Source organism: Dromiciops gliroides, chromosome 3 (assembly GCF_019393635.1).
Source record: "Dromiciops gliroides isolate mDroGli1 chromosome 3, mDroGli1.pri, whole genome shotgun sequence".
NCBI classification, from domain to species: Eukaryota; Metazoa; Chordata; class Mammalia; order Microbiotheria; family Microbiotheriidae; genus Dromiciops; species Dromiciops gliroides.
Window position 1 is genome coordinate 217,334,106 of NC_057863.1, and position 26,552 is coordinate 217,360,657.

At 41.8% G+C, this 26,552-nt stretch overlaps 1 protein-coding gene across 5 annotated transcripts in view; it reads right to left on the minus strand.

Moving 5' to 3' along the window:
• The window catches only part of TXLNG (taxilin gamma), a 59,524-nt gene extending 39,915 nt beyond the window's left edge, over positions 1–19,609 (minus strand). For 2 of the 5 annotated variants that reach the window (XM_043991167.1, XM_043991166.1), the window contains exon 1: positions 19,471–19,609. In XM_043991167.1, coding sequence (XP_043847102.1) covers positions 19,471–19,569 — 99 coding nt within the window. In that variant the 5' untranslated portion in view covers positions 19,570–19,609. Of the gene's footprint in view, positions 1–1,770; positions 1,860–3,385; positions 3,706–11,376; positions 11,419–19,470 lie in introns of those variants that run through there. The other 3 variants (XM_043991169.1, XM_043991168.1, XM_043991170.1) reach the window with 3 other exon arrangements.
• Positions 19,610–26,552: the final 6,943 nt, after the last annotated feature.

Sequence of the window (26,552 nt, forward strand, 5' to 3'; positions counted from 1 at the left end):
ACCTCTTTGGGGTCATTGTTCCCTCATTTTTTATTTACAAAATGACTAGAAATCTTGGGGTCTCCAGCTCTAAAAATTCCATGATTCATAGACAAAAGAAATATGGTGAAGTCACATCAGACAAGCATTTCATTTAACAGGAATTGACTATATCCACTGGGCAGGAAAAAAAGACAGAAACAACCATTTAAATAATCCAAACACCAGTCATTCCAATTAATAGGCTCACTTCCTGGAATTAGTGTGGAATTACATGATCGGAACCCAATGATTCAGGTCAATTCATGGGCCAGGGAATAAGAGGCAGGGAATATGTCATGCTATCCCAGTTAATACTAGTTCCACTTTGGTCCTAGCCCTTTATAAGCAAGCAAGTCAACCCTTAATATGAGGTTAGAGACCCACTTGTTGATTTCCCTTTACCAACATTGTGCAAAAGTGCCAGATGCTGTTAAGCTAGAGTAAGCTTGACTCTACTGGATTTTTACTCCATGTACAGGGGCAGCTAGGTGGTACGAACAGTAGATAGAGCACTGGCTCTGAAGTTGGGAGGACCTGAGTTCAAATTTCACCTCAGACAGTCTGTGACCCGGGACAAATCACTTAACCCCAATTGCCTTAAACATCCAGAGCCATCTCTAATCATCCTGATTTATATATCTCACCACTAGACCCAGGTGGCTCTGGAGGAAAGAGTGAGATCAGTGACCTTGAACAGCCCTCCCTCACTTAAATCCAATTTAAGGCAAGTCACAACATCACTCCTGATGTCACAGTCCTCTTTGGGAACAAAAGACAAAAACTCTATGTGCTGACTTTAGAATCTACTTATACATATAAAAGTAGACAGCTGATAATTTTCTGACTATACAAGGGTATCTTATCCTAGTCAAAAAGATGAAACGATGATAGTTTTATATTTCTGAAAATTTATATTTTGGTGAAATGGCAAATGCACATTCTTCCCAACATTCCACTGCCAAATCTCAAGACTACGGAATAATAACCCATCTTTTCCCATGCCGATAAGACAACCCAAACTTAAATAGGAATGGCACGAATGAGTATACTCTATGAAGTGGGTGACTCCCCACTAACCTAAGGCATTGCTAATAAGGAAATGCTATTTTATATTGGATAATGTGCTAAAGTTGTAAGAATGAAAGAATAAAACCCATTCCTTGCCTTTCAAGGGGCTTGCCAGTAGGCAAACTAAAGCAGGTACAGAAAAAAACAATAGAATGTGCTAAGAACTAAAAGAGTGGCACAAATATTATACCAAATAATGCTAAATGAATTCATTAATGGAATGATCACTGAGGAAAAGCTTAAAAGGATGAAATTTCAACTGGCTGTGTGTGTGACCATGAGCAGGTCACTGAACTTTTCTGAACCTCAATTTCCTCAGCAGTATAATGGGGAGAGTTCTCACGCTATCTCAGGAAGCCCTAAAATGATATAGAAAATTAGTTATTCTTATTAATATCACTGAAAGATGGAATCAGTACTGACAACAAAGGGAAGGCATTAACAAAAGCAGGGAGGAGTAAATGTATGCTTGCATATTCCAGAAACAAACGGAAAAAAGTAAGAGGTCAGATCATGGAGTGACTGGAATGCCAGCCTAAACAGTTTATTAGGCTTTATCATACAAACAACTGTGCAACTTTGAGAGTTTCTAATCAGGGTACTGATGTGTGCAAAGGTGAGGAAGATTTTAATAAAAGAAACAAGTGAAAAACAACTTAAGAACATCATTGCTCCTCTTGCCTGAACACTGAAGGAGCTGAAAGATAGGAACAAATCCCGGGCTTCAGTTCTATCCCTTCAAACTCCTCACAAATGTGTCTTCTTTTAACCTAATGCAGAGAGAAGAGTAGGTTAGAAGTGGGAGGAAAGGTCATAACTGTGGATGTGATGCATGAGTCATGGTGAACTTATTTTGTAACACTTCCTTTTACTCTAATTTTTTTGAGAGCAGATCTCCCTATATACCCCCCAGGCTGGAAGTGAAGCAGTTAACACGACTTTGGACTGACAAGAAAACTTTGGCTTACTCTGTTTCTAAGATAGGCCTGGTGACCCTCCCCCTTCTTGGTTCCAGGCTGCAGACACCTGATAGCTTTAGCTCTAGTGCAGCTCAGAACTCTGGATGGAGCTCAAGGGATCCATCAGCCTCCACCTTATTCCTCAACAGCAATGACTAGTGACATGAACCATCACACCCAGCCTATTAATTCTTAAAGCAACCCTGAAAATCGATAAAATTTTAACTTGGTCTTCACATTGACTATGACTGAGACAAAAAATAATTTCTGTAATATGCATATTAACTGGATAAATATAAAACCATGCATATGAATTCTAAGAGACTAAAACTAGCAAGGAAGAGAGGAAACATACACTATAAATTGAATGCTGGGGTGACGAATTGTTGCAAAAACAAAATGTACTCATTACAAAGTCTCAGGGAAATACTAGACACAAAAATGTACAAGACAATGTAGAAATACTTACTCATTAATAAGACAGCATCAACAGAACAAAAAAAAAGGCAGTATTGTTTAATGGATAGAAAAACCAGCCTCAAGAGTCAGGATGACCTGTTTTAGGACTCCCTGGACATACAGGATTCCCTGTACATATACTAAACTATGTGACCTTAGGCAAGTCACATATAACTTTTTAGTGTGACAGTCACCTCTTTGAAGACTATGTTATGTAAACAGAAGAAACTCTTCAAAATGAACTTCCTATCTACACAGATGAAATCACAAGACATAAATGTTGAAAGGTCTAAAGACAAAGAGGAGCTAAGGAATGAAGGCATCCAGGAGGAAGTGAGATGTGAGCAGGCTTTTAATTTTTTTTGAAAGCAGGTGTTATCTAGGGGAATGTAATGATTTTAAGGAGTTATGACAGTGGCAGGGAGGAAGGAAAATAAGGCATCCCAGATTTGTACAAAGATAATTTTCAAAGTTGAGGCTGTGGAAAGCCTAAGGAGACTGCAGTGATGCTATATTTGGTTTTGATACCACTGAGTCATCTTCAATTCCTCTTTCTTTTATCCCTCAAATTCAATCGGTGGCCAAGTTTTGATGATTTTACCCGACCATAACTCGTGTTTCCTCCTCTCTATTCTGGACATAGTCATTACTCATGTCCAGAACCCTACAAATTCTTATCTGGACTACTGCAGACTATCCAAACCTAAACCTCCAAAATTCATTCTCCACAAGCTATCAAAGGCAAATTCCCCAAAGTATACATCTGAACATGTTACTGTTCTCAAAAGCTCAAATGGTTCCCTCTTTCCTCTAGGATAAAACACAAATTCCTTGTTTGACTTCTGAAGACCTTCATCATCTGGTTCCATCCAACCTACCTTTCCAAGTTCTTTCTTCTCCATTTGCATTTTGTTCCAGGCAAACCAACATTCTTGCTGTTCCTCAAATATTACTTTTCATCTCTTCTCTTCATGCCTTGAATGCACTCCCACCTCACTATATCTTGTTTATTTCGATGCTCAATTGAGGTGTCACCTCCTAGAGCAAAGCTTCTAACCTGGTTTATTTTATATATACTGCCAAGGGACATGAGAGGCTCGTCATAGGAGTTTTGAGAATATTGCTTATTTATCCAGCTGAGATATTCCAGAAATTCCAAATTGATTTCTAATCAATGAAATTAAATTTTTGGCATAACCTGGAAGAAAAATTTAATGTTTTATTTCTTATGTGCAAATGTATGGCAAACTCTACCATTGATTTCTTGTCATATTGCACAAGGAGTTCAAGATGGAAAAGGTTTGGGAACACCCTTGTCCAAGGCCAATCCTAATCTCCAAATGGAAAAATTACTTCCTATACATTTCCATACAATAGAATGTAGCTTTTTTGGTAGCTGATTGTTTCATTTTGTGTGTCTCCACAATACCTTGCTTAATGTCTATCCTAGCACATATGCTTAGAGTAAATGGGAAATACAGAAGCAACAAAACAATGTAAAGGCACAAGCAGAAGTAATTCAAGAAAATAAACAAAATGACTAATAAATTAGTGAGGAAAAATAAGTATCTCTCTTCTTAATGGCAATGGATGGGAAATGTTGTAAAGAGAAACAATCTACAAGCATTTAAGTATTTCAGGCACTATTGTAGGCACTAGAGATAGAAATAAAAGCAATCAAACAATCTCTACCTGCCAAGGGGCTTTTGCCCTAAACAAGACAAGGACATACATACTAAATATAGACATCAGAAGTATAAAAGACAAAATTCAAATAAATAAAACTTATGTCGCAATTCCTTTCACAGGAAGCAAAAATGCTTTATATTTGGGGCAGCTAGATGGCGCAGTGGATAAAGCACCGGCCCTGGATTCAGGAGTATCTGAGTTCAAATCCGGCCTCAGACACTTGACACTTACTAGTTGTGTGACCTTGGGCAAGTCACTTAACCCCCATTGCCCCACAAAATTAAAAAAAAAAATGCTTTATATTTTCTCAATTTTCCTACTGGGGGAGGGGCACAAATTACAAATGCTTATAAACAGAAATAAAGTTATTAGAAAGGATAGTAACAGGCTTCACGTACAATGTACCACATCTCTCAAAAAGCAGGGTCTGTCTGCCTCAAGTCCCTCCTCACTCCGATCTGTTCTCCATTCAGCCACTAAAATGATTTTATTAAAATGCAAGACAATCATATCCCACCTACTCATACTCCAGCTGCTTCCTATTGCCCCCAGAAACAAATACAAAATGCTCTGTTTGGCATCCAAAGCCAAACATAACCTAGCCCCCTTCTACCTTTCCACTTTTCTCACACCCTACTCCCCAACACATATTCTTCAATCCAATGACACTGGCCCCTTGGCTGTTCCAGGAACAAGGTATTCCATTTTTTGGCCCCAGGCTTTTCCTTTGGTTGTCCCACAAGCCTGAATCACCCTCCCCACCTGTTAATACTACTGACCTCCCTGGCTTCCTTAATTTAAAGGAAAAATCTCACCTTTTACAGGAAGCCTTCCCTAAACCTCCCTTAATTCCAGTGCCTTCGCTCTATTATTTCCTACTTATCCTGTATATAGCTTGTTCTGTATATATTTCTTTACACATTGTCTCCCCCCATCAGATAGTAAGCTCCTTGAGGACAGGGATTATCTTTTGCCTCTTTTGTATCCCCAACACTTAGATGTTTATTGATTGATTTTATGAGGTAGAAATGAAAAACAATTGCCTTTTAGACATGGGGAACAGCCAGTGTTAGAGCTGGGAGTTGGGTAATGGAGTATCCAGTGTGAAGAAGACAGTTCAACTAGTTTGGAAAGGCAGAAGCGTGTTTGCTCTGCTCAGAGTAACGTTCAATAAAGTTCAATAAGTTGGTATAAAGTTGGAAAGGGCTTCTTTAAAAGCTAAAGAGTAGGGGCAGCTAGATGGCGCAGTGGAGCACCGGCCCTAGAGTCAGGAGAACCTGAGTTCAAATCCGGCCTCAGACACTTAACACTTACTAGCTGTGTGACTCTGGGCAAGTCACTTAACCCCAATTGCCTCACTAAAAAAAAAAAGCTAAAGAGTTTCTCTTTTATCCTGGAGGCAATACAGAGCCACTGGAATGGAGTTAGACTAGTCATATGATCAGATCTGTACTTAATGAAAATAACTTTGGCAGCAGCATATTTTATGGAATGGGGGAACGGAGAAAGACTTGAGGTAGAGCTTGCAATAATCCAAGTGAAGAGTGACAGAATGGCTCAATTTTTTTCAGTAAAATAAAAAGGAAGTTCTCAGCTGAGAGAGAAAGGGGTGGGAAACCCTAGGAAAAAAAGAAAAGATTTAGAAGTTTCTGTGGGGAGAGAGATTGGGAAAAATAAAAGTGTTGCTTTCCTGCAATGAGAACTCAGTTGAAGTTGGGGAGCACGAATTTAGAATGAACCGCAAGTCAGTAAGACAGGGATTTCTTCCAGCTCTCTCTGTTCTGCAGCACATGACTAGTAGGAGTGGAGGAGGCAGATGGTGAGAGTAAATCCAAGGCTGAAGTTTAGCATGAGTGAGTAGCAGCAAGACAAGGGGTTCAGCATTGTACACAGTATCAACAACATTGTGTGATGTGATCAACTGTGATAAACTTGACTCTTCTCTTGGACAATGGTCCAAGATAATTCCAAAGGACTCTCCATATCCAGAAAAAAGAACTGTGGAATCTAGATGCAGATTGAACCATACTGTTTCTACTTTTTTTGTTTTTCTTTTTTGAGGTTTTCCCTTTTTGTTCTGATTCTTCTTTCACAGCATGACTAATGCAGAAATATGTTTAATGTGATTGTACATATATAACCTATATCAGATTGCTTACTTGGGGAGGGATGGGAGAAAAATTTGGAACTAGAAACCTTGTAAAAACAAATGTTGAATACTATCTCTACGTGTAACTAGAAAATAATAGGGGCGGCTAGGTGGCGCAGTGGATAGAGCACCGGCCCTGGAGTCAGGAGTACCTGAGTTCAAATACGGCCTCAGACACTTTACACACTTACTAGCTATGTGACCCTAGGCAAGTCACTTAACCCCAATTGCCTTAAAAAAAAAAAAAAAGAGCAGGACTAATGGCCTGAAAAGGTATTGAGGGATGGGATTCAGAAGCTTTCATAAAGGCAAAAAATAAGTGTCAAAGGACGGAGGCACTGATAGAGATGGAATGATAGGAGGTTATGGTCAGATGGAGAAATGGTAATTAAAAAGTGAAACATTTGTGTGTAAGCCAATGTGACCATCTCTAAGTGGTTTGATTTTCCTTTATTGGTTTTTGTTACAAGACAAAAGTTCATTGGAAGTAGGGGCTCAAACAGCAGAAAATATCAAAAGGTAAAAGGAGAGTTTCTATACTGCTCCCAAACAATTCTACTCTTCCTTGTCTCAAAACTGCAAAACACAAAGATGGAAGAGATAGAGGAAAAATGTTCATTTGCACCTTCCCCATAAATCTCCAGCCTTCCCCCAACCCTCAAAGAGAAACAACTAGGGTCCCAAACCACGGGTGAATTGCCTACATCCTCCAGTCTTCGAAATCCAAATAACAAATATACTCACCTCCCAAAGAAGAATGTACCTTCCACTGTAGGTGTGGATCCATACTTTAAACCCCCAAATTATTTTAACAAATAAACAGCCATTTTCCCCTTTTGTTTTGATTCTTCTTTCACAACATGACTAACGTTATGTTTAACGTGATTGCACATATATAACCTATTATCAGATTGTTTGCTGTCTTGGGAATGGGGAAGTGGAGGGAGAAAAACTTGGTACTCAAAATTTTTACAAAAATGAATGTTAAAAAAATACATAAACAAATATTATAACAAATAAATATAGCCATAATAAAACTTTAATAAAGTTTCCACCAGTGTTTAGATTTAATTTTTTTTGTCAAGGGCAAGAGAGGTATTGGAGTAAGAGATTAATGGTCTTTTGTCCCCTCAAAGTGAACTCTGAACTAAAGTTAAAAAACTGTTTAACTGATGAAGGCTGGGAAGATAGAAAGCCCATGAAATCCTAGCTCATAATAACAGAAAGTCCTCCTAACAAAGCACCTTCATACACAAAGAGTAACAACAAAATATGTGAGACGAACTAAGAGGTTAAATGGTTGTGTCTAAATCCTCTTAAAATGAAAATAAAGGAACATAATTTTTGCTTTATCTGGTGAAGAGCACCCAGAGTAGCAGAAAAAAAGGAGGTCTGATAAGAGACATTTGGGGGGTATTTTTAAAAGCCTTCAAAAATTCAAAGGCATCACAGCAGTACCTTAATAGATACTAATGCTGCAATTTTACTAATCAGTGATAGCACAATGAGCAGCATAACAAAACTTTTAACAAAAATATAACATTTGTTAAAATTTAAGGGGCAGCTAGGTGGCGCAGTGGATAGAGCACCGGCCCTGGAGTCAGGAGGACCTGAGTTCAAATCCGACCTCAGACACTTAACACTTACTAGCTGAGTGACCCTGGGCAAGTCACTTAACCCCAACTGCCTCACTAAATAATAATAATAATAATAATAATAATAAAAATAAAATTTAAGTAACTCCTCCATCGAGTAGGATAATTCAATTATAACCTCCACTAAGTTTTAACTAAAATATAAGTATTTTAGCATGTTGAAAGATGGTTCTCTAAAAGTTAATTTACCTTGAACAATGGGCAAAAGCTGAAATATCCCCCAGGGGAAAAAAGAAGTCCATCCACCCCCCACCCCAAAACCCCATTAACAGACTGTTACTAGCTAAATTGTGCAATTCAAAATAATATATCCACAATTTCATCTGAATTCCTATTTCTTAGACATTTATTGCCCAAAGGATTTAAGATTAAAGAAAAAAGGAAGACTCTCACTTTTGAGGGGGGAAGAACCTCTCTCTGATACTAACCTAAATGAATAAATCAACTAAGAATCACGATTTGATCCCACAGCCAAATACTACAAGTGGACACTGAAAATGGAATCTTATTTGTAGGCATATCTCTTTCACTAACATCCAATTTTTATGCCATCTTCTCAGAGAGGTATACCTGGCCACTTAAAGACTAAAAGAGGATAAGCTCTGGCAGGTTCCACACCAAGTTAAAAGGTCCACATCTATAGAGAACTGTGTCTCTTTAAAGAATGTATTCAGCACTGATCCTTCTCTTATGGCATGACTGATGCAGAAATATGTTTAATGTTGTTAACCTATATCGGACTGACTGCCTGCTGTCTGGAGGAGGGGGAGAAAAATTCGAAATTGGAAATCTTATATAAACAAATGCTGAAAGCTATCTCTACATGTAACTGGAAAATAATAAAATACTTTTATTTTAAAATGTATTCAGGGCGGCTAGGTGGCACAGTGGATAAAGCACTGGCCCTGGATTCGGAGTTAAAATCTGGCCTCAGACACTTGACACTTACTGACTGTGTGACCCCGGACAAGTCACTTAACCCCTACTGCCCCACCAAAACAAACAAATAAACAAACAAAAAGAATGTATTCAGGGGCAGCTAGGTGGTGCAGTAGATAGAGCACCAGCCCTGGAGTCAGGAGGACCTGAGTTCAAATATGGCCTCAGACACTTTACACACTTACTAGCTATGTGACCCTAGGCAAGTCGCTTAACCCCAATTGCCTCACCAAAAAAAAAAAAAAAAAAAGTATTCAGCTGGGGGCAGCTGGGTGGTGCCGTAGATAAAGCACTGGCCCTGGATTCAGGAGGACCTGAGTTCAAATGTGACCTCAGACACTTGACAACACTTACTAGCTGTGTGACCCTGGGCAAGTCTTGACTTGACCCTCATGGTCCCACCCCAAACAAACAAAAAGAATGTATTGGGCTAAATCAAAGTTAGCCAATATTAGGCCACAAAATTGCCCTAGGCCAGGCCACTGCTGAGGACTGCAGCATTCCTGATAATCAGTTCCTAAATGGAACTTCCCCAGTAAAGACATGACCTTAAATTTAGGTATTCCTTCTTCATATAATTTAGATTATAAAAGAGGGGTCACAAGCTGAATTGATGGAAGTACCCCCAGAAATTAAATTATAGATTACTTAAGTATTGCCCATCCCTATAGACAATGAACATTCTTGAAAAATAGTGTGTAATTGTATAATTTGTTCCTGTGTACCAATGAACTGGTTATTTTAAAGAATCCTATATGAATATTTTATAAAACAAACCATTTCCAATTTATCTTGTGTATATCTGTATTCTAACATCTCAGACAAATCATTAGAAGATCAGGTTATTAAAAACAATGCAAATGGCATTTTAAAAACACAACTTGAGAAAGTACTAATGATATAAAAATCTATTATTAAAGAAAATGTGTTTCTAGCTCAGATTATGATGGGGAGAGGTCTGGTGTTTGTTTTTTTTTTAACCTCATTAGCTCCTATGGATTTAATTACTATCTTTATGCTGATGATTCTCAAATCTACCTCTCCTGCCCCCATCTCTCTCCTCCAAAATAAATGCCTTTCAGACATCTACAACTGGATATCCAGGAGACATGATAAACCAGCTATGTCCCAAACAGAACTCATTATCTTTCCTCCCAATCCCTCTTCCCTTCCTACCTTCTCTATTACTGTAGAGGGCAACCCCATCCTCCCAGTCCTGCAGGCTCACAAACTTGGATTCCTTACTATCTCACTCCCTATATCCAAGCTGTTGCCAAGGTCTGTGGATATCACCTTTGCAACCCCCTTCTCTCTGACACTGCCACCACCCTAGGCTAGGGCAGGCCCTTATAACTTCATGCCTTGATTACAGGAGTAGCCTGCTAGTGGATCTGCCTGCTTCAAGTCTCTCCCTACTGGAATCCATTCTCCTTTCAGTCACTACAGTGATTTTCCTAAAATGCAAGTTTAAACACATCACCCCAATTACTCAATAAACTTCAGTGGCTTCCTTTTTGCCTCCAGGAACAAATACAAAATGCTGTTTGGCATCCAAAGCCTTTCATAATACCATCCCCCCTCTCCTCCAGTCCTCTCATATCCCACTCCCCAAAACATTCTCTTCTCCATTCATTGACACTACTCTCCTTGCAGTTCCATGAACAAGACACTCCTTCTCTTGGCCCCAGGCTTTTTCTTTGACTGTCCTCCATGCCTGGAAGACTCTCTGTCCTTCACTCCAAATACTGACCTCCCTTGGCTTCAAGTCCCAACTAAAATTCCAACTCCTACAGGAAAGCCTTCCCTAAACCCTCTAAATTCCCAGTGCCTGCCCTCTGTTAATTATTTTATATTTATCCTGTGTGTATCTTGCTTTGTATACATAGTGTTTGTATGTTATTTTCCTCATTAGATTATAAGCTTCCTGACGGCAGTGTCTTTCTTTTGCCTCTTTTTGCATCCTTAGAACTTAGCACAGTGCCTGGCACATTGTAGGTGTTCAATAAATGTTTACTGAATTGAATCGATTTGAGTAGACCATCGAGATACAAAGGCAAAAACAAAAACAGTCCCTCTCTGCCCTCAAAGAGCTACCTCCCTCCCCGACCCCACCACTGCACAAAGTATAAGTAAATACAAGTACAGAAGTATTATTACAATGAAATAAGGGTTGAAGGTCTAAGGGGGGAGAGGTCAGAAAACAGGAAAGGCCTCCTAGAGGAAGAGGCTCTTGAGCTGAGCCTAGAAGTAAGCCAGTAGTCCTAAATTTGAGGATGGAGCTTACACTTCTGCTGAAAACAGAATCTCATTTCTCTCTAATATTACTGTCATGCTTGGGTTCTGGCTTTGAAATGGAGAGGATAAGGGAATTGTAAAGTTCCCCTCTGCCTCATCTCTACCTGCCCCACCCCCAACAATATTTGAGCTTTGAAGATACCTTAGTTATTATCCTCTAAGTCCAAGGATTTTTAACCTGGGGTAGATGGATCCATAAACGGGTCTAAGGACAGATTTCAGGAGGTACATAAATTTACCTGGAGAAAACAAAATTACATTTTAATTTTCATTAACCTCTAACTGGAATTTAGCATTTCTTTACATTATTTAAAGGGGGGGGGCTAGGTGGCGCAGTGGATAAAGCACCGGCCCTGGATTCAGGAGTACCTGAGTTCAAATCCGGCCTCAGACACTTGACCCTTACTAGCTGTGTGACCCTCGGCAAGTCACTTAACCCCATTGCCCTGTAAAAAAAAAAAGGGGGGGGGGGGACAACTAGGTGGCACAGTGGATAGAGCACCGGCCCTGGATTCAGGAGAACCTGAGTTCAAATCCGACCTCAGACACTTGAGCCTTACTAGCTGTGTGACCCTGGGCAAGACACTTAACCCCCATTGCCCAGCCAAAAAAAAATTGTTTTAAAAAAGTCAGGAGTCCATAGACTACCACAGTAATCCATCAACACAAAAAAGTTAAAAACTTCTGATCTAGTCCAACTCTCATTTTTTTTTACAGCTAAGGAAACTGAGCTATTGAGTGATTAAGTAACTTGTCCATTGTCACACAGAAAGCATGCAGCAGAACCACCAATCAAACCCTGATTTCATGACTATAAATTCAGTATTCCTCACAATTCTCAATACTTTCCCCACTTAGGGGGGAGTGGCAACAAAGCATATTTTTAGAATGAAGACCACCAGAAGATGGTGAGATCATTTTAGACTTCTCACCCTCCACCCCAAGAAAGTATTGTATAAACACCTCTGCCAAAACAAGAGAAAATGTTTTCAGAAAAAAATATGTATTCAAAAATCTAAACATTAGAATAAAATGTCAATTTCCAAGGACCTGAGAAATCACTAGTAAAATTTTGGTCCATCCTCTGATAAGGAACTCACTACTTCTCAGAGGCATTTAAAAAAATAATATAGCTGTTAGTCATGTTTTCATGATATCAAACAAAACTATATCTCTTCAAATTCCCTAGTGTTGCAAAGAGAACTGACAGCACCCCTCAGTCATTCTAAGATGCTTGAGAGATCCTATGCTTATCAAATTCCAATCATTTCCTTAATCCTGGTGATTTGGTGTCCCTGGTGGCTTATGCAAAAATCCCTTCCTTACTTCCCCAAACCCTTCTTCCCCATCTCATCTCCATTTACCTCAGCCTCTATCTCTCCTGAATCCTTATTCTGTGCCCCCAGAACCTTCACAAATTCTCCTTCTAATTCTTCCACTCATTCAACCCTGGCTCCACGTTCCTCCTATAAAGACACCACAAGCCAGGTGCACCTTCTCAAAATGCATTGGAAAAGGAGGAAAAAAAAATACAATCTCCTTACTCCAGGATGCCATTTCCAGACCCCCTCCCTGCTGCTGCCACTCAACCTTTCTTTCTGAATATGTCTAACAAATCATCCCATCCAGACCCTTGAAAGTCACCTACAGGCCACTGGGTCATTCTTCTTCTTCTCAAGGTATTCAATACTTGCTTCTGTCTTCCTCTAAAGCTTGACCACTGCCCTCACTGCTTCATCAACTTCTATTACCTCTAACTTCATTGCATCTCAGCCATACCCTTGATGTCAATGTTGTTCAAAACAGTTCTACCTTCTTGAAGAATTGTGAAATTCCCCTGATCAGTTTATTTCATCTTTCCCTCTGCCTCACACTCAAACCTATTCTTGATCTTCACTGAGGCCCCGATTCTACTCTATCCCTCTCTGACCTCACTTAAATTTCTCCTTTAACCCTTTAATTAGCTAGTTCAACTATTAACTGTAGTCTACCCTCAAATCCCTTGCCTCTGGAAGCTGCCCCAGCATTGGTCTTTCTTTGCCAAACTCCAACCCTGGTTCATTCCTCCACTGTCCACCTTCTCTATTCCCTGGCTGCTGCAATCTTTTTATTCTTCCATGACTGACTCAAATTCTCTGTAACTGCTGTTCCAAACCTTTTCTTCTTTAGCCTTTCTCATATGAAAGACCTTGCTTCTACCTTTTCTGAAAAAGATATCCTTCTCATGAGTTCTCTCTGCTCTATTTTAGACCTTAAAACTTCTCTACATGCTCCTCCACTTATCCACAAGTGGTGGCCCTTCTAGCCCAAGCCAACTCCTTTACATGAACCCTTGAAGCCATTCTGACTCCTAGAACAGTGTTTGTCACGTGAATCTTTCATTTACAGTCTTCTCTTTACATATTGGCTCCTTCCAAATGCCACGCAAGGATGCCCAGATCTCTAATCCTTAAAAGACTTTTCACTTGACCTAAAGCCATAGTCCCAGAAAAAACAAATCCATGTCTGTGGCTTCTACTTTCAATAAGACTTTCCATTTACTACTCAACTACGTGGACTGATTTTTTTCTCACAAAACCACTTGAATGAACTAACTTTTTTTCTGAAAGGTTACCAATGTTCTCTTAGTTGCTAAGTCCGACAGCCTTTTTTTTTTCCGTCCTTACGTCTTTTCCTTTTTTTTTTTGCAGGGCAATGGGGGTTAAGTGACTTGCCCAGGGTCACACAGCTAGTAAGTGTCAAGTGTCTGAGGCCGGATTTGAACTCAGGTACTCCTGAATTCAGGCCCGGTGCTTTATCCACTGCACCACCTAGCCGCCCCCCTTATGTCTTTTCTTGACCTTCATAACAGCTTGACTTGGGTTTGACCATCCCTTTCCTCCCCTCTGATGGGTGTTTATCAGTAAAATTTATTAACCATTCATGTCTTTTAATGCTTCATCCAAGACTGCTAAATTTTCTTGTTGTACTCTATATCGTGTCACTGTTTGATGGATATCATCACTGGGATGTCCTGTAGAAATAGCAAATTCAACATATTTTTTAAAATTATCTTCCTTCACAAACATCCTTCCATGCACATTTCCCTATTTATGTTGAAACCATCACCATTCTTTGATTAACCATCACCCTCAGCTCTTCCTTCTTCCTCAAATGTTCCCCATTCCAGTTAGTTGATTCTATTTACACAATATCTCTCCCAACTCTCCCTTTTTGTCCACTAACACTGCCATGACCCTAGTTCAGCACTTCATCACATTTTCCATAAACCTTCTAATTAACCTCCTTTCTTTCTCCCCTCTCTTCAATACATTATCCACATAGCTACCAATATTATCTTCCTAAAGCAAGTATGACCATGTCCCTCTCTGCACAAGAATCTTCAGAGGATCCCTAGGGCCTCTAAGGCAAATTCAAACTCCTAAGCTTGGTATTTCAAGTCCTTCACCAAATGTCTCTAATCTATCTTTTCAGACTTATTTCACACTAGTCCCCTTCATATACTGTATTTTTTTTATACACCCTGTATACTAACCTACTTACCATTTGTGAAACTTGGCATTACAATTCATGTCTTTGCACAGGTAGTCCCCCATGCCTAAAACATACTTCCTTCCTAATCTTTATCTAAGCAGTCATTTCTGATCCTCCTACCTACTTATTAATGCTAGCACCCTTCTCAAATTATATTGAATGTCATCTATGTATTTACATGTTGTATTTCCCTAGCAAAATATAACTGAGGGGAGAAGCCTTTAAAAAACAAAAACAGGGGGCAGCTAGGTGGCGCATGGGATAGAGCACCGGCCCTGGAGTCAGAGTACCTGAGTTCAAATCCGGCCTCAGACACTTGACACTTACTAGCTGTGTGACCCTGGGCAAGTCACTTAACCCCAATTGCCTCACTAAAAAAAAAAACAAAACCCAAAAACAATACTATGCCTTTTACCTGACAAAGAGTAGACACTTAAATGCTTAGTGAACTGAATTGTAACCATTCCTCCTAGCTTCTTTCACATTAAAAAAAAAAATTCAGACACTTAAAACAGCTGTAGTGTCTCTCATAAGTTTTCTGTTCATCTTCCTGGTCTTTAAAAAAAAAAAGTTATCTGCATATAATAATCTTTAAAAATATTAATCTTCCTGGGCAGCTAGGTGCCAAAGTGGATAAACCATTGGCCCTGAATTCAGGAGGACCTGAGATCAAATCCATCCTCAAACACTTGACACACACATTAGCTGTGTGACCTTGGGCAAGTCACTTAACCCTCATTGCCCTGGCCCCCCCCCCATTAATCTTCACGGTAAATATCACTAGTCAAGAAAACCTGTACAATCTAACATTTTCACCAATTGTCAAATAATATAATGTAGTAGACACTAAACCTCTCAAACTGTAGTTAATAGCCATGCCCATGTTCTAAATAGCAAAACTTCTGCAAAATGTTCCTAAGTGTAAAAATGAATTATTAAACCACTAAATTTGTTTTAAAGTGCCATTAATAGGTGATAAAATAAAGTCTGTCATAAAGTCAAGCCAATTCAAAGGACCAAGAGGCATTCTAATACTCACAATTAAGAATGAACTTGATATCCTGGAAAGCTCTAGATCCTCCCCTTCTGGCCAATTCCTTGAAAAACAAGACCCTTGGAAGAAAACAGCTTTTTTCATTCTAAAAGATAACATGGCCATTTATCTCTGATAGTTGTTTTGCATGTAGTTATGAAATACTACAGCAAAGAAATTTGAAAGGGCAGAATTGTATATTGTGTGTTCTCTAAGAGCCAGCCTCCAAGTTAGGAAGACCTCAAACAAGTTGCTTAACCCCTGTGTTCTAGTGCAGAGCTTCTTAAACTTTTCCCACTCTTCTCCCCTTTTTGCCCCCAAAATTTTTTACTCGACCCCAGTCATGTAGGTAGATAAAATAGGTGTGTATATAATCTTTTCCTGTTGCCAGATTTTTTATGACCCCTCACATTCAATTATAGGGCTCTATATGGCGTCATGACCCATAGTTTAAGAAACTTGGTTCTAATGCAACTAAGACCAAGTTGCAGAAAAGGTACCAATATACACCTGTACAGTGTTCCTTACCAGAATTCCTTTACATCCATGAAATCACAGGACTAAAACAGTGAAAACTAGCAGCTCTGGCTGTGTCCCTCTCCCCAAATACCTACATAAAGACATATTTCTTTAAACATATTTTTTTAAATACCCAAGCTTCTCCCCCCCCCCATAATCAAGAGTTAAATAATGTCCATATTTCCCATTAAGAATAAGGCGAAGGGAGCAGCTAGGTAGCTCAGTGGATAGAGCACAGGCCCTGGAGTCAGGAGTACCTGAGTTCAAATCCGGCCTCAGACACTTAACACTTACTAGCTGTGTGACCCTGGGCAAGTCACTTAACCCCAATTGCCTCACTAAAAAAAACAAAACAAAAAAAGAATAAGGCGAAGGGGCAGCTAGGTGGCACAGTGGATAGAGCACCGGCCCTGGAGTCAGGACTACCTGAGTTCAAATCCAGCCTCAGACACTTAACACTTACTAGCTGTGTGACCCTGGGCAAGTCACTTAACCCCAATTGCCTCACTAAAAAAAAAAAAAAAGAATAAGGCCAAAAAGATTCTCAATTTGCTCCTCTAACCCCCCTTTTTTTGGAGACCACAGACCTACAGGAACATAGACAAAATGAAGGTCCAGAAGGAAGTAGCTTAGTTACATAAGGAAACAAAAAACACTCACCTGAATAAAATTTTTAAAAAACATATTTAGCCTATTTCAAAATAATTTCTTTATCATGTTGGGGAGAAGAATAAAGAAGTGTGGGGGGGGGAGAAAATTAGTCAAAGAAACTGAAACAAAGAAAAGGAGATGGAGAGGCAAAGTTCTAAAGTGTTAACTGGCTTGTTTTTCCATTTCACTGTCCATTGCAATAATAATCAGTTGCTTAAAACCATTGTTCCTATTAATAACAGCTGACATTTATATAGTGGTTTAAGTTTTGCAAAGTCTTTACACACATTATCTCACTTGATCTTCAGAACAATCCTTGGAGATAGGTTAATAGTTACAATGACCCCCATTTTAAAATGGGGCAATCTCTGGGGCATAGATTCCTGCTTTTAAAAAGAAGTGGGAGGGGGCGGCTAGGTGGCACAGTGGATAAAGCACCGGCCGTGGAGTCAGGAGTACCTGGGTTCAAATCCGGCCTCAGATACTTAACACTTACTAGCTGTGTGACCCTGGGCAGGTCACTTAACCCCAACTGCCTCACACCACCCCCCCCCAAAAGGGGAGGGGGCCGTGCCTTTCCACCACAAGTCCCACCTGCTAGAGAGGTAGACTTGGAGACCTGCCCCCTACCACGATTAGTTACCTCCCCACGGTAATAAGTGGGATTTGCTTCCTATTTATTATCAGTCAGCCTTCAACTATGGTTGTGATAGTTCAAATGCTCATTATCTGTACATGAATGAGGGTCCAGATTAGAACGACAAAAAATAAAATTGTTCTCTGGGTTCTGGTATCCTGTTTGCTCCTCCCCCTCCCCACAATCAACTTGGCTATGAGTTTCATCTTTCCTCAGCTTCTCAACTCCTCCTCCCCCACCATGTGTCCATGAAAAAGTGAGGAAACAGTTCTATCACCAGAGTACACGCAGTCCTTAGAAGTCTTGGTTCTTTTTACAGTTCATTTAAGAAAAACTCTTGAAAGATAAAGAAAAAAGCATCTGAGAAGTAAGATTAGGCGAAACACAGGACTTAAAGAGGAAAACTCCCAATCTCATCTGTGTTAAACTTTGCCCAGTAGATGAAAACATCATTTTTTAGTTCAGAGAGCTATAAATTGCGTTAGAAAAAAAGTTCTACAGCAATTTTATCTAGGATTGATGAGCATCATTTAAAAGCATAATTAAAATAAACCGAAAAGCCCTAACTGAGAAATCAATGTAGCTCCACACAATCAATACAGCCTTGAAACAAATTCAACGGAAAACAGACATAGACAGTGCGACTCTTCCTCACGGTCTCCTTTCTCACCTCGGAAAAAGGAATGTGTTACCTATTCCTTAGGCTATTCGGCTGCAAACAAGTGGCCTGCATGAAGGTGGTCTGCCTTTAGTTCCACAGCACGAAAAGGTATTGGGGGGGGGGGGAGAATAAGCTGCCTTCAAGTAATTCGTTAGCTAGTGGAGTTGAAAGTTGGGGGGTTTGGGGGGAGAGGGGCTGAGCTGAATTCAGCCCCCCTCCTCACAAGGGCCGGGATGACACTTAAGTTTCCTAACGGAGCTTTTTGAGAGAGTGGGAGAAGGATTCCGATGACGCGAAGTCCTCTCCTCTTTACTTTAAACTCCACCTCCACCCCTATAACCCGCACCCCGACAGCCAGTCGAGGAACTGAAAGGAGCAGCCAGGACCGGCCCCAGCACGTGGAGCAGACCGACTCGGGGCGCCCGCTGGGCGCCAGCCGCAAGCGTGACCCCCCGCACCCTCCGAGGCCGGGCCGTCAGCAGCGCCCCCCACCAGCCCCACCGGGCCCCCCTCCCTTCGTGCCGCGCGCAGCCGCGGCCTCCCTAGTCAAAGAGGGGCGAGAACGCGCAGCCCCGACGACTCCCCGCGCGCTAATCTTACTGCGCAATAGCCTCTGGGGCGCCTGGGCGCCGCGGCGCGGGGCACACCCCGCAAAAGCGCACTTCGAACCGGGAAGGGGGACGGGGCGGAGAAGTGTCCGGAGACCGTTAGCCGGCTTGGTCCTCCGGACGGTGCGAGCAGCTCAGGGAGCGGATGGCGGGGGGGGGGGGGGAAGGGGGGGAGGAGTGAGAAGGTTCGGAGGGCACCACGTGTCCCACCTGCCCGCGCCGTAGACTTCCCGACCTCCCCCCCCCACCTCGAGCCTGGCTCGCGCACCCCTTTCTCGTCCCCCTCCAGCGCGCGCCCCCTCTCTGCGCGCTCCCCGCTCCCTGACGCGCGCCCCGAAAACATCAACCGCCCGTGGTTGTCGACGTCGTCGTCCTCCTGCCAAACAGCACTCTTCTCCCCTTCCCGGGAGTCCCCCCCAACCATAGTCCTCCTCCTCCAGTTCCTCCCTCCCTTTACCCCCCCAACCCCCAAGAAGGAAACCGGACTGGCAGGTCCTCGAGGCTAGAGGGGACCGGGGAAAGACGAGGAGGCCCGGGCAAGGGAGCAGAGTGCTCTCCCGCGCGGCGGGGACAGGGGTTACCTCGGGGCTCACCTTCTGCCGTGGGCTGCGCCTCCGGCCGCCCCGTCCTGGCTCTGTAGCCTCTTCGCCACCGCCTCTTCCCCGCGCTACCCCTTCTACTCGCGTCGCCATGAGGTGACGGCAGCAGCCAAACAAGCGGTCAGAGAGGGGGGCCACGGGAACCACGCAGCGCCGTTCGCCCTGCCCCCGCCTCCTGGGCAGCCAATCGCAGGGCCCCGTGGCTCACCACGTGACCGGAGGAGGTTCCCTCCCGGGGGCGGGAGCAGAGTGGAGTTGGGACGGGTGGGTAGGGGCTGGGGGGAGGGGGGAGAGGGGGGTGGGAGAGCTGTGAATCGGCCCCGTGGAGCCCCTGTTTGGAACCGGAAGAATCAAAGGGCAGACCGAGGCCGCCGGAGTCTGCGCTCGATGGCTACGCTGAAGAGTTGGGGAGACCACAAATCCCGGCGTGCAGTGGGGCAGCCTCCCCCAACGCGGAGGAGAGTGCAGGCTCGGGGGCTCGCTGCTGGGCTCTGCGCGGCATGCTGGGAATTCTAGTGGTTGCAAGCTGCACCTGATGTATTCCCAATTCTTGGGGAGGAAGTTGCCCTCTTGGAGATTTGGGGAGCCTCGCTGTGGGGAGGGAGGGGGCCGGGTGGCTGCAATGTCTATTTTCTTGTTGCACCCGAGAAAGGAGACCCAATACCTTTTCTTTGCTAGATTTTGCCTTTGGCGCTGGAAAAAGATTTTGAAAAAAAAGTTGCTCCGGAGCAGATTTAAAAAAAAAAAAAACCAACCACCCAAAACTATTGTGTTTACAAAGTGCTTTGCATACCTTATCTCAACTGGTTATTAAGTATGGTACTGGGTTGGCGGGGTACACAAATGCTAGAATTCAGGTCATCCCTCCCCCATTCCCTTAGGCTGGCCTTTGTTGCTGTTCCTGCCTCTTACTAGGTGTTTAAAGGTCAGGGGGTTTTCTTAGTTGAAGGGAGTGCTACCTAAGGCCGCACCCGTAGTTCCACCCAGGTGGTTTGCATAATCTCCCGACCTCACGGGGTTGTTATGAAGTTCAAGTGAGATAATGCTGATGGAAATGCTTTTGAGAAGTTATCAAACAACCTGTTTGCATTGTTTAATTACACTTTGTTCTCTGTGCAAGGGCTGTTGTGCCCAGGCCTTGTGGATTGAGAGGGTTAGACTCAAATCCAGGAAGACCTGGCTAGGGCAGAGGAGCCCTGAAAGTGACTGAATTACCACCACTTATCCTCAGACCGTGGGTCCTGCTTCCAGCTCAGCCCTCAAGCCATCAAGCTAGACTAGCTGAAGCAGCAAGTTGCCCTGAGGGAGATATAGGAGGCAGCTTGTGACAGAAAAGTCAAACTGCAACCACCATCTTGATCACCATCTTTCTTCCGAGCCTGTTGTAGAACCTAAAATCCTTGAAACTGGCAATACTTCCAGCCCAGCGTCCTAAGCAGTTAGCCTGGGAAACAACTCAGGTGAACATGGCTACTGGCAAAGCTACTGGAGACAGAGAAAAGAAAGATTGCCCCTTAAGTCCTTGGCAGTGTCAAATGGCTCAACATGAGAAAATGATACAATTTCATCAGCGGAAATGACACTGAAAAAGAAGCATTACCATTAGTTTTGTTGATGCAAGGACCATAGAACCTTTGCATTTGACATGCAGCCAAAACCTTCCATATGCATTGGCTCCTTGAGAGTAGGGACTGCCTTACTTCTCTCCTTGTTGTTTGTCCATTGTTCTTGAAGAGGTCTGTGACACATGTCTTGACTTTAACTGAATTGGATTTAAGTGAGGGAGGGCTTTGCAAAGTCACCAGCCTCACTCTCCTCCAGAACCATTTGGGTCCAATGGCAAGATATGTATCAGGACTACTGGAGATGGCCCTGGAAGTTTAAGGCAGTGGGGGTCAAGTGACTTGCCCAGGGTCACACAGATAGTGAGGTGAGAGTTGAGCTCAGGTCCTCCTAATTTCAGGGTCAATGCTCTCTCTACTGTACCACCTAGCTTTGTATCCAAAACATTTAAGGATGATTATCATGTATTAAGTGCTTACTAAGTGCTCCATTTAATAATGTCCAACCTCAGCAATAATAGCTTTGTGATTCTGGTGAGTCACCTAACTCATCACTCTAGGCAACTCAGCTATCCACATATGTAGTGAATAGAAGGCTGGACTTGGAGTCTGGAGAGCCTGAGTTCATATTCAGCCTTAGATACTAGCTATGTGACCCTAGCAAATCACTTACTCTTCCTCAGCCTCACTTTCTTCATCTATAAAATAACCGTCCCAAGGTAGTTGTGAGGATAAAATGAGATAATATTGAAAGTGTTTTTGCAAACTTTAAAGCACTCTGTATTATTATTAATAATAATAGAGGGAGGGTCAGCTAAGTGGCACAGTGGATAAAGCACTGGCCCTGGATTGAGGAGGACCCGAGTTCAAATCCGGCCTCAGACACTTGACACTTACTAACTGTGTGACCCTGGACAAGTCACTTAACCCTCACTGCCCTGCAAAAAAAAATACTAATAATAGAGGGAGTTTTCTCATCTGGATATCTCCATACCAATGAAATCACAGGACCAACTCCTTTAATTATCATTGCTTCTTGAATACTATTAGAAATAACTTTCTTGGGGCAGCTAGGTGGCCCTGGATTGAGGAGGACCTGAGTTCAAATCCAGCCTCAGACACTTGACACTTAACCCTCATTGCCCTGCAAAAAAAAACAAAACAAAAAAACAAAGAAATAAACAAAAATAACTTTCTTAAATGTTTAATTTTTTTTTTTTGGTGAGGCAATTGGGGTTGTGACTTGACCAGGATCACACAGCTAGTAACTGTCAAGTGTCTGAGGTTAGATTTGAACTCAGGTCCTCCTGACTCCAGGGTGGGTGCTTTATCCACTGTGCCACCTAGCTGCCTAAAAAAATAACCTTCTTAAGAAACTGCCATAGGTTACTGGTATAGTCCATGAATTACTTCCTTTGACTTAGCAGAGTTCCAAATTTGTTTTTTTTTGTTATTATTTGTTATTTATTGTTTCCCTAATCACTACCATTAGATTCTTGCTGATAAATCTAGAGACCTTAACTTTAGAGCTCCAATGAATGAATTTATAAAAAATTTGTTTAGGGCTTATTATATGTCAGGATACTGTGCTAAATGCTAGGAATACACATAGGTTAAAAAAAAAAAAGCAAAGGGCAGCTAGGTGGTGCAGTGGATAAAGCACTGGCCTTTGATTTAGGAGGACCTGAGTTCAAATCCAGCCTCAGACACTTAACTAGCTGTGCGACCCTGGGCAAGTCACTTAACCCTCACTGGCCTGGAAAAAAAAAAAGCAAAAAGCTTCCATTTTCATGGAAGTGTGGTTGCAATGTGGGTTTGTTTTGGTCCCTAGTCATAATGCTAGTGAGTGGCAATGGTCAATTGATTGACATCCCTTTCAGGCCTTAGTGTTGATTTGATTACCATAATAAGAGGTTGGGATAGGGTACAACTAGAGGCTGCCTAGCAGTCTGAGAGCTTCAAAATATGGTGAACTCTGTAACCATTCAGATATATAAGACCCTAAGATAGTGGCTGCAATTCCTTCCTTGCCTTTCTCTCTGGATTTCCCAGCAGGGTCTGGGAGAACAAGTACCAGTATCCTTTCCAACCTTTTATTTAGTATTTTACCATGCAACAAGGCATGGTAAGGAAGCATGCAGGAAGTACCCTAAAGGCCTGGGCCCCAGCCAGATAAGGTGGAGGTTTATCCATCTGATCCAGATAAATACAAATGGGGTAGAAATAATCAGAGAGTAGGGCCAAGATGATGAGATGATCAGGAAGTGCCTTGGAGGCTTAGCCTCTGGGAAGATAAAGTGAGATCTCACCTACATTTTCAAAGGTGTGTTTTCTTCAGGTAACTGACCAGGCTAGCCTTGTAGGATGGCATTTTGCCTATATTTGACCAAATTTTTGCTTTTATGACTTCCCCTATTCTTCTTTGTTTTTGCAGGGCAATGAGGGTTAAGTGACTTGCCCAGGGTCACACAGCTAGTTAAGTGTCAAGTGTCTGAGGCTGGATTTGAACTCAGGCCCTCCTGAATCCAAGGCTAGTGCTTTATCCACTTCGCCACCTAGCTGCCCCTCTGGTCCTTCTTGATTACAATGTATCTTTGGCCATCCTCTCCAGCACTGGTTGAATAATTACAATTTTCTACTCAGTTCAGATCTTGCCAGCTGTTATATAATAGTGCTCAGTTCACACTTCCTTTTTTTATTAAGAAATTCATCAAGCACCGGCCCTGGAGTCAGGTGTACCTGAGTTCAAATCAGACACTTAACACTTACTAGCTGTGTGACCCTGGGCAAGTCACTTAACCCCAATTGCTTCACTAAAAAAAAAAATAGAAATTCATCAGATAGTCTACCATCTTCCTCCCTGTCCAACTTCTGCCTTTATTCTAAAGGAACTACATTCTACCCGTGCCTTTGATTCTAGCCCATCCCATTCATATCCCTAATAGAATATTGATCCTCTCTCAAATTTCCTAATCTCCCATTTCTTCAATCTACACCATGCTGCCTCCATTCCAGACAGCAACCCCTTCTTTCACCTAACCCCTAATTCTAAACTCTGCCCTTGGATGGTAGAATCTGATAGACACCTCTATGATACTTCTCAGCCATCTCCACATGGTACCACTGGTCTCCTTTGATCTCCCTTAGATGTATTGTCTTCTCCCCTTAAAATCTAAGCTCTTTGAGGGAAGGAATTGGCTTCCTTGTATTTGCATCCTCAACTCCTAGCATTATTCTTGGCAAATTCTCTATCCTATCAATTTAATTATCCAGCTACCAACTCCTTCACCTTAGTCAGACATATAGGGATAGTCACATCTTAGACTTTCTTACAAGTCAGTCATCCACTTCCTTAATCAAAAACTGACATAACTTATCATTCTATCTTTTCCCTAAACCTCAGTTCTCATTAACTTATTCTTGGCCCCCATGAAGGCCTCTACTCTCTCTACCTTTAAGCATTTTTTATACCATTAGATTTCCTCTAACTTTACTTTTCTCCCTTTCCAATTACAACCCTTTATTTAGCCCATTGAATTTCATATTGTCCTCTACTTTTAGATCTCTCAACCTTTATCCTATTGTCACTCATTTCATGCCAAACCTTAGCCCTGTATGCACCCTCCTTTCCTATTCATGTGCAGCTCAGCAGAACCCAAGGAAGTGATTTTAACCTTGCTAGCTGGATACATTACAGATTCATGTTATCCAACTTCAACAGGGCTCTCAGTGCAGCAGAGCAATTCTTTTATTCTTGTTTTTCCATCACTCTCCCTATAGAAGCCATGCCAAACCTTTTTTAAACTACCATATCTCTCCCTCCTCTCTCAGGTGAGGGCCTCCCTTCTTTTTTTTTTTTTTTTTTTTAAGTGAGGCAATTGGGATTAAGTGACTTGCCTAGGGTCACACAGCTAGTAAGTGTTAAGTGTCAGGGCTGGTGCTCTATCCACTGCGCCATCTAGCTGCCCCTAGAGGGCCTCCCTTCTTAAGAAAATGGAGATTAGTAAGTGGTGAACACCCTCTTCTCATAGTTTCTTCATCTGAAAATTCCTTGACCTCATCTGCTATTTTTTCCCCTCTCCTCTAGTCTTTGACAAAGAAGTGGCCCTTCTTGCCAAGGTCATCACCTCTAACTATGCCTTTGATTCCATCCCATCCCATCTTCTCCAGCAGATTTCGTCTAAAATTATCCTTTCCTCCTCTCCAATCTTCAGCTTTCTCTTTTCTATTGGTTCCTTCCTTCAAACATGACCCTCTCCCCCTCTTTAAAAAACTTCACTAGAATTTACCATTCCCTCAAACTTTGATAGTATCTTTTTTTTCAGCTAAATGCTTAGAAAAAGCTGTCTACCTTCATTGTCTCCATTTCGTCTCTTCTCACAACTTGTAATCTGTCTTCCTCTTCCTTCAACTGAAACTTCTTTCTCTAAAGTTACCATTAATCTCTTAGTTGCCAAATCTAATATTTTCCCAGACCTCATTTTTCTCCTGCATTTGATACTGTTGACTAACCTCTTCTATATTCTTTCATTATCTCAGGGTATTTGTGACTGCTCTCTTCTGGTTCTCCTTCTGCCTGTTTAACCTTTTCTCATTCTCTTTTGCTGGTTCATCAACCATATCTTGACTAGTAACTGTGAGTGTTTACTAAGGCTCTATCCTGGATTCTCTTATTTTCTTCACACTTTCTCTCTTAGTAATCTTATTAGCTCCCATGGGTTTAACTATCATCCCTATTCAGAAAACTCCCCAGATCTATATATCCAGCCCCAGGATCTTCCTGAGCTTCAGTCCCAAAGGTTCCACAGACTTTTATCTGGAAAATACCTTAATTAAGAAAGGCCAATCTGGATTCAGAAGGACCTGAGTTCAAATCTGGCCTCAGACACTTTGACTAGCTTACTAGCTAGTCACTTGACTAGTCACTTACTAGCTGTGTGACCCTGGGCAAGTCACTTAACCCTCATTGCCCTGCTTAATTTTTTTTTAATGTATTCAATATTTAAAAAAAAAAGGCCAAGGTCATCCACTTCATCCTAGGCCATCACCAGTCATCTTAACTCTTGTCTTGCCACTGGACTCTGATAAGTCTGAAGGATAGAGTAAATCTGAGGCCTCACTTAAATCCAATTCACCAGCATGTCAAGACATCACCCTTGTGAAGGACAGACAACCACAACAACCAGTTGTCTATTGAATATTTCAAAATAGATGATCCAGAGTCATCTCAAACTCAACATATTCAAAACAAAAGATTATTTTCCCCAAACTCAGCCTTCTTCCAAACTTCTACCATTTTTTCTGGTTCTCAAGTTCTTAACCTCACATCATTCTCCATTCCTTGGGCAGTTAGGTGGCTATGAAAACAAATGTTGAAAACTATCCTTATATGTAACTGGAAAATAATAAAATACTTTTATTTACTACAAAAATAAAAGTGAATGAGAAAAATTTTTTTTAAAATTTCACTGAAACTCTTCTTTTTAATTATTTTTTTGTATCATCAGTGCCCTC